Genomic DNA, 15458 nt, shown 5'->3' with positions numbered 1-15458 from the left:
ACTATAGATTGAAAAAAATATTTGATCTCGTTCAAGACTGAAAACTTGGACAATGATTTGATCAAGCGCAGCAATCGAAATGATCGAAATGAGACAAAAACATCAACGTAGGACAATATGATTTCAAGAACGCAAAATATTGTTATCCAAAGATCAATTTTGTTGTAGAAATCGTACGTGTAATACGCAAATTTGCCCCCAAAGAAACCAAATGCAACACTTTTGATCAAAAGTTCTATGAGATAGATGGCCACAAAAATCAAATTGATCCAATTTGGAATGTACCCTATGCAATCCAGACTATTATCAACCGTGCAGTCGAAGACAGCAGTCTGGAATTCCGCAATGAGGAACGTACTGTGAATTATAGACGTCCAAAACCAGATGCGATTTACCCAGGGATTGACTGCCACGACGAGGCAAAACATGCGGAATGAATTTCTAGTATCACAACCGCAGACATTTCGGACTGGCAACGGCTCTTCAGACACCTCACAGCAACCGGCTTTCTTGAAATGCCTTTGTTTATACATTTGACCTCCGGCTTCTTCGTATCCGTCATCTGAGTACATGGTTGACCGTGTGCTAGGTGGATTGCTGTCGAATGCGAACTCCTAAAATGCGAAAATTACATCAGGTAGTTTGAAAAATGTACATGGCCAACAAGCCAGAAGCAAACGGGAAGAAGAAGAAGGGCTGAGACAAATCTTATAAACTTGCCTTTGCAACATGATCGTCATCTTCATCCGTTTGATCACTTGGTGCATGTTCATGATCGTCCTGCAAATGAAGTTAGAACAGTTGGCAAGCAATACATGAATCATCGCACTTCAAACACATCTTCCAGGCCTCCTCGGTCTTGATCAAGCTCAGGGGAAACACGACTTGCATATCTTTTTGATTTTTCTTTCATTGTATTGATTGTCCACGTCTAAACGCTCCGCAATTTGCCTTGCTGCTGCAAACTGTAGCACCAAAGCATTTCGCTGAGTGGGACCGACCAGACCCTTGACTTGGTGACCCCTCATCCCCCACAAACTGTGCAGGCTATCCTGAGGCGGCTCTAAAAACAAGGCAAACCGTCAGGATAACTCAGTGACTGAGGCGGCCCTCAGCGGCGTTGATAACTTCATACGGTCCGAGCACTTGAGGCCCAAGAAGTCGAGTGGCCGTGAAGAGTTCAATCATGACGTGATCTCGTGACAATGTTCAATCAAATACAGTACAATGGTCAAAATAACAATCTACACTGGGAAATTCTGCGACGAGACTTCAATGCGAGGCCTCAAACTGAAGCAGTTCAATGAATTGATGATGCTTTCGATTCCCCGCCTTGTCATGGATGTCTAAACTCTCGAGCTGCCACTTCCCAGGAGGGCTTCCCTTTGCAAGCTCTACTGTCAGGGTGTACTCCTTCCAAGCGGTTGGGTCTCCATGGAAAACAGGTCCGTACTCATTCTCATGCGTCATGTAGCCCTGGTTTACATAGGCTTAGCAAAAAGATTTATGAATATCAAACAACCAACATCACCTGGTGTGAGAAACCCTGAGGATCCATTAGCCGGTATGCGACAGTGCCAACTCCAGATTTATCATCTTTTGCCTTGAATTGGATTTTCACAACAGAAGCTCCGTTATGATGTGAACTTTCAGCTGGTTCTACTTGAATTTTGATGCTCTCAGGAGCTAAACTTGGTGGACTCAGATCCTGAACAACACAGATATTGTCAACAGACAATTCAGTTCCTTGTGCGCATTGTTGCAATTCCATGAGAACAGGAAATTCGTCGTTTGGGGTATTTCCTACTCTCCCACAGCAGGTCCATCCAGGCTTCTGCTGCGTGAAAAACTGATTTCTTGTATTACTAGCAACATCTCTCAGCTGAATCATGGAGACCTGGCACTCAGGGTCAGCGAATTTTCAGGAGCAAACAAGATTCAATTGCTATACATAATATTGACCAGCTGCAGAATATGGAGACAGCTTCCACGAGACAGTGCATACGCCATCCCAAGAGTTCTGGTCCTGAACGCAAGTACCTGCTTGATACAGTGGATATGAATAAGAGCTTGTTCCGCTCCCATCCCATTCGCTTCCAGTCATCCCCCCCCCCTGTGCACTTGGCTTCGAAGCCAGCCTCATCCACACTGGTGACTTTTCATCGAGGGGAGCTCCGGTTTGTTGAAACCTAATGGTTGCTGTCACAACTGGATAATGCGATCCTGATTCGTCGTCCTTCTCCAAAGTTTTCGTCAATTTCAAGGTTTGAGACAAATATCTTGGTGCCCAAGTGGTACCCATGGCATTATTGAGGTACAGGCGCCATGAGTACTCATCCACCTTAATCCAACGTTCGGACCCGATTTTATCGACCATCTAAAAAAAACAATAAGACTTGAGACAAAAGAATTAAAACAAAACCTTTATCTGAGAGGCCGACCAGAAGCCATTTTCACAATATTTGCTGAATACTTCAGTTGTACGCATTGTAATTGAACCGCCACTTTCTTCTTCGACCGCGTCCGGATAAAGAGTTAAAGTTTTTGAACCACCATTTGGTCCTGAGACAGTTACTTCTGCATGAATCGGGGAGTGCCAACCGTGTCCAACATCAACAAGCATCTTCATCTCAACAGTCTTGTCGTCATTCGGATCTCCTTCCACACGAATATCTATGTTGTTCACCGAAGGTGGATATCTTCGATAAGGTTCCTCATTTTCTATCTTGAAAGTGAAAATAGGATTTTCCAGGTATCGTGTATTCCTCATGATTTGTTTGCGAATAAACTCTTCTTTGACAGGCGCTCTTACTTGTAGCAGCATAGGGTGTAGCACGTATGCTGCCATGCATTCAGCAATGTCTTCGTCAGGGTTATTACTTGCTCCATAGTCTGAAGCAAAGGGAATTGTTTGATCGGTCATCCAAGAGTCATTGCCTTTCTCTTTCCAGGAACCAGCTGCCTCCCAATCCTTTTTCATTTGATCGTTCCACAACCTACCCCAAAAGAAATGCGTCTTTTCGTGAATAAACAAATGTCGAGAAGTATAACCGTCATTGTTAAACGAATAATCCATATATTCCTGATAAGAATTCTGCATATTTGTCGGCCAGGAGACTGCCGTCGTAGGACCATAATATGGATGATTTAATCCCTGAAAGCACCAAGTCATCAATCCAGTTTTGCGCTTTGAGTTTAAAACAAAACCTGTTGTCGTCGAACAACATACTTCAATCCATCGACCTTGTGCTAAGGTGCAAACGTCAATGGCAAATATCCAGAGGAAAAGTACCAACCAGATGCTGAGGGAGCAAGCTCCACGATTCCATCATGAATAATAGTTCTGGAGCTTTGAATGCTTGAAACCTCTCCCTATCTTCGTAGGTGGTGACAGAAGTGAGGTCGATGTAACCAACGTCAACATCAAGTTGTGAACCAAATTTGCGCTGAAGAATCTGGTTGACTACTTTTTCCTTGTGCCCCCAATTAGTCACAAACTTCATCAAGGCAAATTGAAGTCTGTGCGATCTAACGACACCACTATCGCCATCTACCTTCGCTGAACGAGGAGCTGCAAAATCCAACGCCCTTCTTGCCAAAGAAACATCGGAGCCTACCAAAGATATATCGTCGCTCAACAAGTTATCACTCAATTTCCAGTGTGTATCATGCTGAATATCACATATTTGAAAAGCGGACTGATCAGACTTGCTGGTTGGAGAGCATAACGCTTGAAGTTGATCGAGCAAGACTGATGCTTGATTCTGCTCCCAAGAACCTTCTAGCGTAACCTTGAAATGTTTGATAAGATGTTCTTTCAATTCAGATAGTGATTTCTTGTCGCCGTACTCCTCAGAGCCCACAATCGAAAGTTCAGGAGCCACAACCTTCTTCATCTCAATCTCGCCCAGGTCTAACGAGCCATGCCATTTGTGGCTGAAAGTCCACCGATCGATAGATTCAAGAGAAGTACCTCTCCAATCCTGGTAAAGAATATGCATCTTAGTCTTGGCCAATTCTTTCTTGCCTGTCAACGGAAGCATGGGGATGGGTATCGACAACAAGTCTACCGAGTTCAATCCGCTTCGTTGTGTCAAAGTGACTGCAATCACGACAACGAGGGTAATGCAAGAGTACACCTTGGGTCCTGGAGGTGTGCTTCCAACCAACCATGATATCCCTAATGATCTCATATATCGTTTTGCTTTTCCGTCTCCATGGCGCCACCCTTGCATCAACCCAGTACTCTCCCCAGCCATCATGCCCCTTCGTCGATACGTAACTGAACAGTAACTGAAACCATAACCAGTTTCTGAGGCGGGCTGCTTTTCTCATAATTCAAAACATCTTTGCACCATTGAAATACTAAGGGCAGGTTTCGGGATATGGATCAAATTTCCAGCCGTTGAACTTTCCTTCGTGATACCACCCTACCACAGTTATAAAGATGGGAAACCTGAACGTACCCCTACCTGTCTCTGTGGTTCTCAGATAAATGGACCCGCATGTTAACTTACCCACCCCTACATTTTATTGTACATTGCTTCTCCAACGCTCCTCATGGCAGGGGCGACTGAAAGAAATTGAAGGGAGGACAAGAAGAAAAGACATAAAGTGAGATATATCGACAACTACGCTTTACAGGCACAAGACTGTTTTCGCTTTGAGAGGCGGTGTCTAGGACAGTATGGCAGATGCTTCGGTTTCGCAAACTCCTGGACCTCCTGCAGAGAGGGAAGAAATAGTTCGCAATGAAAATCGAACCTCGAATAATGCGCAGTCATCAGAACAACACCAAACTGTAGCAAAGCCCGTCAAGACTGAGCAAGGACCACAGGACGAATTCACCAAGTCCACATTTACATCAGCACAGAAGCTGCTTAGAGAGCAGAGGTACGCGCCTGCCTTGGTGAAGGTTGAAGTTGATGTTGACTGTAAATATTTCCAGGTCGCTTCTGGCAAAGTTTCGCCAAGAAAATCAAGAATTAAGGGACAAGATTACTGAACTATCTACCGCCGGTTTTGATGAAGATCAGAACTCCATAGGATCACTCGCTCTTGTGGCAAAGCTTGCTGAAGAAGCAGAGACATTCTCTGCTAAAATAGAAGTAGAGAAACGAAAGATTGGAGAGCACGACAAGAAACTCAAAGACTGCTATGAGCTGATCGAAGAAAAGCGAGATTTTCTCGCGAGAACAGAGACGGATACGCACATGCGCAAGCAGGTATTTTTGCTCAGTTGCCTGTGTGCAGCCTTTGATTCAACGAGCAGGTTCAAAGACTTAATGACAACTTGGAGCTTGTCTCACGAAAATACGCTTCTGAGATCACTGAGAACAAGAAAGCCAGATCTAACATCAACGAATTGCGAAGAGAGAGGAAAAGATTCAAACAAATCATGTCGCGCACCAAAGCTCGGCTGGCGATAGTGGAGAAGCAGATACAGGAGATCATCGGTGAATCTCAAGCATTTCTGGTGGAAAGAGCTGAATATGCTTCAAAAATTGAAGAACTTCAGCATAATGCAGACACGGGGCACAGAGAGTTTCTCTCGCAATGCAGAGAGCTGAAGCAAGTGATACGAGCCTTTGACCTCATCGAGGACAATCTGAACAAAGGGGAACCATCTCCTCCGTATCAACTTGGAAGCATGACCGCAGAACAGGAAGAGGACTTGAGACGCAAAGTCGTCAAGGGAAAATGGCAACTGGCAAAAGAAAAAGCGATGACCGATCTGCTCAAGGAGCAAGCTCAAAGTTTTGAGGAAGCCTTCGAAAAGCTGCAGTCTGCAACGGGATACGCCAAGATAGAGGACTTTGTCACGCAATTTATTCAATACGAAGAGCTTAATTTTCATCGTTTTCAGTATCTGCACAGTTTGAACATGGACATTGAGAAACTGGAGGACGAAATCGAAGGACTGAACCTTGAAGCTACTCAAACTGAAATGCAGTTTCAAGGAAAAAATGATCATTGGAAACAGTTGAGGGATGACGCGATCGCAAAAGTTGAAAAGCTGGAGGAGCAAGAAAGGGAGATCGAAGAAAAGATAGACAGAAGTCAGACACTGCTTGAGCAACTGATGCTGGCATCACGCAGCATCTGCAGACGGGTCAACATATCGGATAAAGAGCTTCATGAAAATGGAATTGAGGACAATGCAGACCCGATCACAGTCATGATCAGTCTTCTCGGGAAAGTTGAAAGCAGGGCAGTCCAGCTTCTCAAGTTCACTCCTCACCTGCACACCCACAAGGACTCTGCACATCGGCACCATTTTCTGTCAGAGAGTACAGACAACAATGAGCATGATGAGAAAGAGACTGCTGCTGGGACCATGGATGGAGCTCCAGTTCATCTTCGACCTCGAGCCCCGAGTGTGAGAGAGAATGATGCGTTTGACGACGAGGATGAGCCGATCAACTCGCAAACCCTCAGACAGAAGCTCACTGGCATGGAGGATGAACTGCTACGCGCTGCACTTGAGAATGCCGATGAGTACAGAGCAGACGCTCCCAAGGACGTGCTGAAGATGCGAAATATGAAGGGCGCTGGTCCTCGTGGAGGCAACCTTGCCAACAGTCCTGGATCGTTCAAGCGGCTCACTTCACATCCTCCTATGCCGGCGCTGAACGTCAGCAACATCACCGCAACTGGAAGTGCCGGAACTCTTTCATTGAGCTCTACGCATACGTCGCCATTGTCCAAGAGGTGATATCATTCAAGATCAGAAACTGGAGGAGCTACAGTCACGACCAATCGGATGTGGACTGTGACCATATCAACGGAGGAAGTGGATTATGAGCCGTCTGATTGACCATGCGCCACTTACTGTCCTGTTTAAAACTTTACACCTACTCGTACTCCGAGTCATCATCCTCCTCGTCTATGTCTTTGGACGGATCCTCTTGTCCGAATTGTCGCTCTGGCGCCCGCACCTCTGCCTGTGTCTGTCGTAGAAATCATGCAAAGACAGAAACTCAGCATCAACACACCGCGACGGAAAAGGAAGGGATAGTCTTGTATGGCTGCCCTCTCAGGCGATGGAGAATTTGAATCTCATCAGCGATTGCTGGCTAAAATAAACCGTCAGCATGACGGTGCTAATCTCGCTCCTCCTCTCGACCACGTTTGACATCATTCGTTTCTTTTGTCTCTTCATGGGTTCGCTCATGTGGCAAAGGGTCGTTACTCACGTGGCTCTTGAGGGAGTGATTCTGTAGCCACTCGCGGTCAAGCGGGCGAGGAGTCATCTGCCTGCCAGCGCTCTTGGTCTCCATGGATCTCTTCGTTCGTATTTCATGCAGGCGCCCGACATTCTTCCCCTCCAACTCAGGCCCGCCATTGTTGAAGTAGATGAAATTTCCCTCGACCTTGTGTCGCGTTCGAAGCTGGTCAGGTCTCTCCGCAGCCGTGCTCGGGTTGATTTCAGACTGAAAATGGTCAAGGTGAGCATGTATTCGAGTTCGCAGAAACAGGAGGAAAAGAAAAAGAATGAGACATAAGGAGAACAGGCAAATATAGATGAATTTGATGTCACGTACATGAGAGGGCGCGGCTGGAGTATCTGTTGGATTCGTCTCGTCAAAACGAATTGAGATCATCTCGGATTCGGAGACGACGTGCCCCACGTGCTTCCTTTCCAAATCTTGAAATTCTTTCTGCCGTTTTTCGAGAACTTCAAGGAACGAAGAATCATCCCAAACTTGCCGTTGTACATCACTGGCTGCTTTCTCTTCCACAACATCGCCAGCTGGCTGTAACGATTCATTTCGACTATCGAGGTTTCTGTCCGACGCGTCATTCGCACTCTCTGCATTGAAGCTGGCATGTTGCTGGGAGACCATAAATCAAAAGCAGACAGGCATGGCAGGTACAAACCTGATGATCGATAGATCCTACAGTGTAATCAATTTTCCCAGCGTTTGACCAGAGCGAAGTTGGTTGCATATTGATCTGTAATCAGAATTGAGCGAACCAAAGATGACTAGATCAAGAAATTTGAGTTATCTTACATAAGAAGAGGCGCTGTGCGTTGGAATCTTCGCGAGAGGTCTGTAAACATATTTATGACGTGAACCAAACAGAAGGGAATCAATACTCTTTTGGCTTTTCGAAGACTCGTTGAGAGCTCATCAAAATAGATGAAGCCAGTTCCTCGTCCGGAGACGGATTTGCAAGTTCAAGTTCAAACTTTCCCCACCTTCCCGTTCTGTAATAGTGCTCCTCCAAAGGTTTGCACTCCCATCTTACTGCGCAGACTTTTCCATCATTCATGATGCGTGTAAGGACACCAACACCATTGCCTGACAATTGCAATAATCTTTCATCCAATCCATTCCTTCCTTGCAGAGTAAGCTGCACAATCAATCCCTTTACAGGCTGGACATCCTTGCCGATCACTGGCAACGCGTGATGGACACTAGGTGCGTTCTTGGTGTCGGCCTCATCGTGAGTGATGTACAATCTTGCTTTCGTTTCTTGGTGACTGTTACCCAGCATCTGTTCGTTGAGCTCCTTCGCTTCTCTAGTTTGTGTAGAGAGATCAGAAGTAGTAAACGATTTAGTTTCGAGTGCTTCTTTCCCTACGTGATGAGTTGTGATCGGGTTTTGAGCTTCTTCTTTGGTCTCTGTCTCTCGGCGAACATCAGTTCCTCTGGAACATTGAAGACTGATATGACCACTTGTTGTTGTGGCCGGACTTTCCTGTGGTAGTTGCAGAACAACAACCTGGAATTCACGCTTATCACTTTTTGAGCTTGATATAAGGGAACGCGATTACCTGACTAGGGCCGTTGAGTTCAAGCTGAGCTGTTACTTCAATATTAGTTTTGCTACCCTGAGATAGATTATCTTCGTCTTCTTCAATGATTGGCATGTCAGGTATACAAATACACGGAATTAGTTTAGTCTTCAGCCATATCAATGTCCTGCTTGACGCTCGGGTACTTGGTTTATTTGCTTTTCCCCTCATGACTGCTTTGTCAATAGTTTTTGTGTCTTCGATCTCAGACACGAGTGGTTGAGAATGAAAGAGGCTGCTATGAATCTTCTCTTCCTCCAGTCTCACCGATGTGTTTGGTCCTGTTCCCACGTCTCTGAGTCTTAGCGGTAAGACACCATCTTCGATCTTTGATAATGAGGTCTTATCGGAAGGTCTTGAGTCCATCTCCATGTTCTTACTTCCACGGTCTACATCTGTATCGTCTGGCTCGAGGAAAACTTGCATTTCTGTTGCTTGCTTCATTTCTTTGGTGCTAGAAATGTGAACGACATCTGGATTAGGTGGAATAAAATACCCTACTTTCATCTTGATTCCAAGCTTTTGCTCCCACGCCTGGAACAACCCGACTGCTCGTTCAAGAGACTTTACAATGCAATCAATTACGAGGTCTTCGCATAAATTTGGGATTTTTGGCACATGATTTTGAAAGGGATTCAGAGTTTTGAGACTTTCGCGTACATCAGCGGGTAGCAACAATGCTTCGTCGCAGCAAATCAAGTAACACTCTTCTTGTTCCATCTTAAGAACAAGAGCGCTGTAATAGGGAACTTCATTGCTGTTGAACGTAAAGATTCTTCTAAGCCATTTTTGTGCGCACAATTCGTTCCTTGCATTTCTTTCAAAATACCGTCTGTGCACCTTGATGGATTCTCTATTGAAATTGATCATTACCGTATGTGGCATCTTTCGGCACTCCGGGTCTAAGTGCACTTCATCAAGCGTGTCAATGACCATCGCAGGGAATATTTCACTCTCCAGCATTAAGCTTGCTTTGGGTATGCGAGAATCCGCTAATCTTGGTAATGACACATCAGGGTCCATAGAGAGATTCATTTCTAGGGATCTGTGCAACTTCAAGCTTATTTCTTTCTTGGTCCTAACATTTCAAGATTTTCATTCTTTAGCGCGACCTAGAACAAGACGTTAATTGCAATCGGTGTTACCTTGATATATGTTTAAAATCAAATCACATTCGATGTTTCCTGCCTCATTTTGCCAAAACTTTTTGAGGTATTCTTTATCCTGCTTGTCAAACTATGTCCACCGATACATCCTCAATCCACATCTATTCCAATATTTCCATATTTGACTTCTTTCTATTTTCTTGGTAACTTACATCATGAACAAGTATTCGCTGGATGGCATTCTGCCCTCAAACGCAGCGCTGCGGTTCCATTAAAAACGACCCCTCGTAATTGTTGTACCCCAAAATCATAGGTACAGACATGAGGTAGGGTGTACTACCCACCCTCTACTGTACGGACAACCCTTGAAATGTGATTGACTCCACCCCCGCTGCAGTACCTGATGGGCCGTACTCCGACTAGCTAGTACCCTACCCTTTTCTGTCAAATCGACTCAAGGTCTCACTGACAATCTCTGAGTCACTGACAGTCTCACCGGCTGCTCCCAGCCGTCCGATCACGCTTTATTACTTGCCGCTACCACGTGACTCACCTAGTCCAGTTAGGCTCGCCGGATGACCCGCGGCCCCACCCGCTGCCGTCTCAGTGAAGCTAAGCCGCGCACAAGCCGGTCGTCACGTAACTGAGGCGAGAGCATTCAGTACAGCCGCGACGGAACTGAGCTAAGGCCCAAACACTCGGTCAAGTTTGAAGTTTGAAGCTGGGCTGCCGTACGGTCCGAGGCATCGGATTGAGCCTCAGTGGACCCGAGGGCCTCCACGACAGCTTTATGTGCTAACCTTGATGCATCTGTCCATACTTACGAACAAATAAGAATAAGCTTTCAGTGTGGCATTCAAGATCAACACTCATAGGGCAACGCAATGGCAGTGCCATCCTGTTTCATCGCCTTCTTCTCCTTGATCCGAATGAATCTTTCCGAATGAATCTTTCGAATGTTACCATGCTTGCCTTGGGGACAACACTACCCCTAGAGTGCAACTAAAAGGTTTAATTTCGATTCCGAGATCGTAGGCAGCCCATAGAAAACAGGAAGACTTAGCTGCTATCGGACATTCTCTCACAACGTTCTGCCACATACTGTCAGTCAGTCAGGCTACCGATGAGCCTTAGGGTTTAGATCACTGCATCATGCAGTAGCAAGAGTGCTCCCTAAGTTTGCTAAGAGTTGATCAATTTCCTGTGTCGAGGCGGACGACCATCAAAAAAAGAGCAAGCAAGGTGTGAGAGGTTCATTTCTGCCTAATCATTCCTTTCTAGTCTCTGGGAACGAGATAACCGATATAGGTTTGAAATATTTTTTCCTAATTTCCTTACCATGTGTGAATACAGGAGTTGCTTAAATCATTTCCTTGTCCACTTCCCAGTATCGCACTTCATCGAGAAGCTCGTTGATTTTAGATTCACTGTTCAGCGTTTGCTGTTTCATCCACTTGACCTTGTCTTCTTGAATGCAAATCAAATCCTGCAAGTCCTCGATTTGCTCCTCCGTCTTGGCACTGCATGTACATCGATGTTGCTCACCATGTTCGTTGTGGGATTTCGTGGCTTTGTCAGCTGTGAGCCTTAGTAAATCTAACCGTTTCCTTTCAACTTGCAGAGCGATTACAAGTCGAAGATGCTCCCGCTCCTCATCTTGTATCTTTCGTATGACATTAGCAAGCATTAGATTGTCTTGAGAAAGCTTTAACTCCTCTTCGATGGATATCATCTGGCTTGACAAAGTTTGGAATCGGCTTGTGACGTTGTTGCAAACTTGGATGAAGTCTGTCTCACAGTCACTTTTTCCAGCATCTTCGGAGGAGTTGAGCCACATCTGAGAGCTTAGAAGAGCTTTAAACGCTTGCTCCATCTCGTCGAAGGCACATGCCCTCTGCTCCTGCACCCTGATAACTTCCTTGCACGCCGCCATCAACAAGCAGTACGATTTTAAGTAAACATTTTCCTCAATTTTTCCTACTCAGGCCCGGCGGGGCCCGGCGCCGCGCGGCCGCGCCGCCCGGAACCGTGAACTCAGACCAGCCTGATTTGAGGAGCACATGAGAGATAGACTGTATGCTAGGATGTGAAATCCAAGCATCCAGACATGAGAGGACCTTAGCAAGACGGCTAGGAAAGCCACTGACCCTCTTCATCCCACACGCTACTAGGCTACATGGGCCGCCTTGACACGAGTCAGTCGTCTTAACTCGGCGCCGTATCTGACGCTGTGAACTTGCGACCATCCGATGCTAGGATCAAATTGCAAAAGCCCACAAGGAGGCCGAGCAACATTCTAGCATTCTAATAAACTAGGATCAAACTTTCAGCAGGCACGACGTGAGCTTCTACAAGAAGCAATGACTGGATGGAGAAGCCAAGAAGCAGAAGGTCGAAACATACATCGCCTCAGCAGGCAACGAGGTGACTTCCTACATCTCCATGATGTATGTCAACCATGAAGAGAAGCTGAAGAAGAAATTCGAAGAGATCGGACTCAGATCGTAGACTCAGTGCAAGACAGTAAAACGACGAGTGCTGATGGGATCCCGGTGACTGTTTCCTTCCTCCGAGGCTCCGCAATGCACAAGCGAAGAAGCTCTGGCAGGGAAGAGAGGACTTCGCGATCGATGGTCGCAAGTTCACAGCTGGGTTTAGGGTTTAGGGTTAGGGTTTAGGGTTTAGGGTTTTAAGGTTTAGGGTTTAGGCAGCATCTCCGTCAAGCCAAGAGGACATGCAGCTCGTCAGCGAGCTGTCAGCAGTCATCGAAGATGCAGCTTCTTAGGGTTTAGGGTTTAGAGGATCCCTTTATCTGAGGCCTGAGGATCACTTTATCTGAGGCAGATCCCTTTATCTGAGGCAGGATCCCTTTATCTGAGGCAGGATCCCTTTATCTGAGGCAGGATCCCTTTATCTGAGGCAGATCCCTTTATCTGAGGCAGGATCCCTTTATCTGAGGCAGGATCCCTTTATCTGAGGCAGGATCCCTTTATCTGAGGCAGGATCCCTTTATCTGAGGCAGGATCCCTTTATCTGAGGCAGATCCCTTTATCTGAGGCATGCAGATCAGCGGGGTCCCTGCGTGGTAGAGCAAGAGTCGCCAGGAACGCAGGAAGCTCGGGAAACCATCGAGAATGCTTCGAAACATGTGGCCAATATCTATTGTGAACCCTGACGAGATCGTGCAGTACCGTACCTCCAGCTACCTCAAGAGGCAGACGGAAGCTGCAACGATGCCGTCATCAGCCGAACTGATGCGGAGACTGGACGAATTCGCAAGGCAGAACCCCAAAAGCAGGACGAGCAAAGCTCTGAAAGCCAAAGAAATATCCTTGGAAGCCTTAGCCGAAGCCATCAGTCAGACATGCAGCTTTGCTGAACCCTCGTCACTGGAGAATCCGAAAGGGCTCAGGCAGTGGGGTGACGATGCCAGGCAGTGGTACCTGTCAGAGTTCCAAGCTGACAGACAAAGGCAGATGGAGGCCAGATCATATGATGATCAGGGCACCAATGTGCAGACGATTACCATGAAGGTACTTGGGATCCCTGCATACTTTTCCAGACAGGTGGAAAACTTATGCCTCAAGCTTGAAGAGCAAGGCTTGATCGTAGATCAGACGCAAGACAGCAGGAGCCTGATCTTCAAGGCTCCCTTGAAGCCTGACCTTGTGCAGGCAGCGGAGATCCCAGCAGTGATCACATTTGTCCGCAATGAGGCGGCTGAGAAACTCTGGAAAGGAGAAGGTACCTTCAAGGTGGCAGGCAGGAGGATTCTAGCAGTGAACCCAGCAGCCAACCCACCGATCTCGTTCAAGATGCGGCCAAAGAAGGAGAACATGGGCAGAGTTGGAATCCTAGCTGAGGTGGCCCAACTCCTGATGCTCAACGATTCGAGCACAGGTGACATATGTGAGATCTACAGGCAGCTATGCCTGAAGCAGGGATTAGCGATCATTGATCTGATCCCAAACGCGGGAATGACAGTGAACCTCCCCCCCAAGAGGAACATACCGCCAAAGAAGGTGTTCGCTGCGGTAGGAATAGAAACAGTCAACCAGAACAGAGAGGTCGACTGGATCGCAACGTGCTCGAGCCTTGAAGCAGCGGACATCGTTCTTCAAGCATTCGATCGACATGGAAAGGATCGTGCAGGAGTCACTTTGGGACTGGTCTCAGAGAATGACAAAATACTGAAATGGTTCTCAGTGCAGATGGAAGCAACGGCGCTGCACGGGGCAAGAATATGAAGAATGCGGTGCGACAAGAGGGCACGAGGGCCTCTTGTCAAGAGGGAACAAGACGTTAATTGCAATCGGTGTTACCTTGATATATGTTTAAAATCAAATCACATTAGGGTTTAGGGTTTAGGGTTTAGGGTTTAGGAGGTTCCTTATTTCCTGGCAGGTTCCTTATTTCCTGGCAGGTTCCTTATTTCCTGGCAGGTTCCTTATTTCCTGGCAGGTTCCTTATTTCCTGGCAGGTTCCTTATTTCCTGGCAGGTTCCTTATTTCCTGGCAGGTTCCTTATTTCCTGGCAGGTTCCTTATTTCCTGGCAGGTTCCTTATTTCCTGGCAGGTTCCTTATTTCCTGGCAGGTTCCTTATTTCCTGGCATGCAGATTTGCGGTACCCCTGCGCTGGTGGAGTAAGAGCCGCCAGGAACGACGGAAGCTTGGGAAACCATTGAGAATGCTCCGAAGCATGTGGCCAATATCTATTGTGAACCCTGACGAGATCGTGCAGTACCGTACCTCCAGCTACCTCAAGAGGCAGACGGAAACTGGAACGATGCCGTCACCAGCTGAGCTTGTGCGACGACTGGATGACTTCGCAAGGCAGAATCCCAAAAGCAGGACGAGCAAAGCTCTGAAAGCCAAAGAGATATCCTTGGAAGCCTTAGCCGAAGCCATCAGTCACACATGCAGCTTTGCTGAACCTTCACCACTGGAGAGTCTGAAAGGTCTCGGGCAGTGGGGTGATGATGCCAGGCAGTGGTACCTGTCCGAATTTCTAGCAGACAGGCAACGGCAGATGGAGGCCAGGTCTTATGATGACCAGGGCACGAGTGTGCAGACGATTACCATGAAGGTACTAGGGATACCTGCATACTTCTCCAGACAGGTTGAAAACTTATGCGTCAAGCTGGAAGAGCAAGGCTTGATCGTAGATCAGACGCAAGACAGCAGGAGTTTGATCTTCAAGGCTCCCCTCAAGCCTGACCTGGCGAAGGCAGAAGAGATCCCAGCAGTGATCACCTTTGTCCGCAACGAGGCGGCAGAGAAATTCTGGAAAGGAGAAGGTACCTTTAAGGTGGCTGGAAGGAGGATCCTAGCAGTGAACCCAGCAGCCAACCCACCGATCTCGTTCAAGATGCGACCAAAGAAGGAGAACATGGGCAGAGTTGGAATCCTAGCGGAGGTGGCCCAACTCCTTAAGCTCAATGATTCGAGTACAGGTGATATATGTGAGATCTACCGTCGACTATAATAGCCTAGACTCCAGAAGGTGCTGAACTGCCGTCTGGACAAATCGGGAAAAAAACAATTTTTTT

General features: G+C 46.8%; 3 protein-coding genes across 3 annotated transcripts; 1 reads left to right on the top strand and 2 right to left on the bottom strand.

Annotated features, from left to right (window-relative positions):
- Nucleotides 1-1272: 1272 nt before the first annotated feature.
- Nucleotides 1273-4235, bottom strand: GUITHDRAFT_99749 (hypothetical protein; the record flags this gene model as incomplete). Its single annotated transcript, XM_005841194.1, has 8 exons — nucleotides 1273-1476; nucleotides 1532-1897; nucleotides 1952-2377; nucleotides 2423-2562; nucleotides 2602-2892; nucleotides 3052-3154; nucleotides 3208-3249; nucleotides 3297-4235. The coding sequence occupies 8 exons, from the start codon at nucleotides 4233-4235 to the stop codon at nucleotides 1273-1275; spliced, it is 2511 nt and encodes an 836-aa protein (XP_005841251.1).
- Nucleotides 4236-4554: 319 nt separating this feature from the next.
- On the top strand, nucleotides 4555-6856 carry GUITHDRAFT_160612 (hypothetical protein). Its single transcript, XM_005841193.1, has 3 exons — nucleotides 4555-4893; nucleotides 4949-5225; nucleotides 5273-6856. The coding sequence occupies exons 1-3, from the start codon at nucleotides 4688-4690 to the stop codon at nucleotides 6713-6715; spliced, it is 1926 nt and encodes a 641-aa protein (XP_005841250.1). The 5' UTR covers nucleotides 4555-4687; the 3' UTR covers nucleotides 6716-6856.
- Nucleotides 6857-11269: 4413 nt separating this feature from the next.
- Nucleotides 11270-11746, bottom strand: GUITHDRAFT_99746 (hypothetical protein; the record flags this gene model as incomplete). Its single annotated transcript, XM_005841192.1, has 1 exon — nucleotides 11270-11746. One exon carries the CDS (start codon nucleotides 11744-11746, stop codon nucleotides 11270-11272), a length of 477 nt encoding a protein of 158 aa, XP_005841249.1.
- Between the last annotated feature and the right edge of the window lie 3712 nt (nucleotides 11747-15458).

Source organism: Guillardia theta (assembly GCF_000315625.1).
Source record: "Guillardia theta CCMP2712 unplaced genomic scaffold GUITHscaffold_3, whole genome shotgun sequence".
NCBI classification, from domain to species: domain Eukaryota; class Cryptophyceae; order Pyrenomonadales; family Geminigeraceae; genus Guillardia; species Guillardia theta.
Note: the sequence above shows the minus strand (reverse complement) of the source record. Positions and strands in the feature narration are given on the sequence as shown.

What these genes read in the sequence shown, in the direction of transcription:
- GUITHDRAFT_160612 (XM_005841193.1), top strand. Translation starts at nt 4,688, where the DNA reads ATGGCAGATGCTTCGGTTTCGCAAACTCCTGGACCTCCTGCAGAGAGG. An exon ending in AAGCTGCTTAGAGAGCAGAG is followed by an intron (nt 4,894 to 4,948) that starts GTACGCGCCTGC and finishes AAATATTTCCAG; the next exon opens with GTCGCTTCTGGCAAAGTTTC. An exon ending in ATACGCACATGCGCAAGCAG is followed by an intron (nt 5,226 to 5,272) that starts GTATTTTTGCTC and finishes TTCAACGAGCAG; the next exon opens with GTTCAAAGACTTAATGACAA.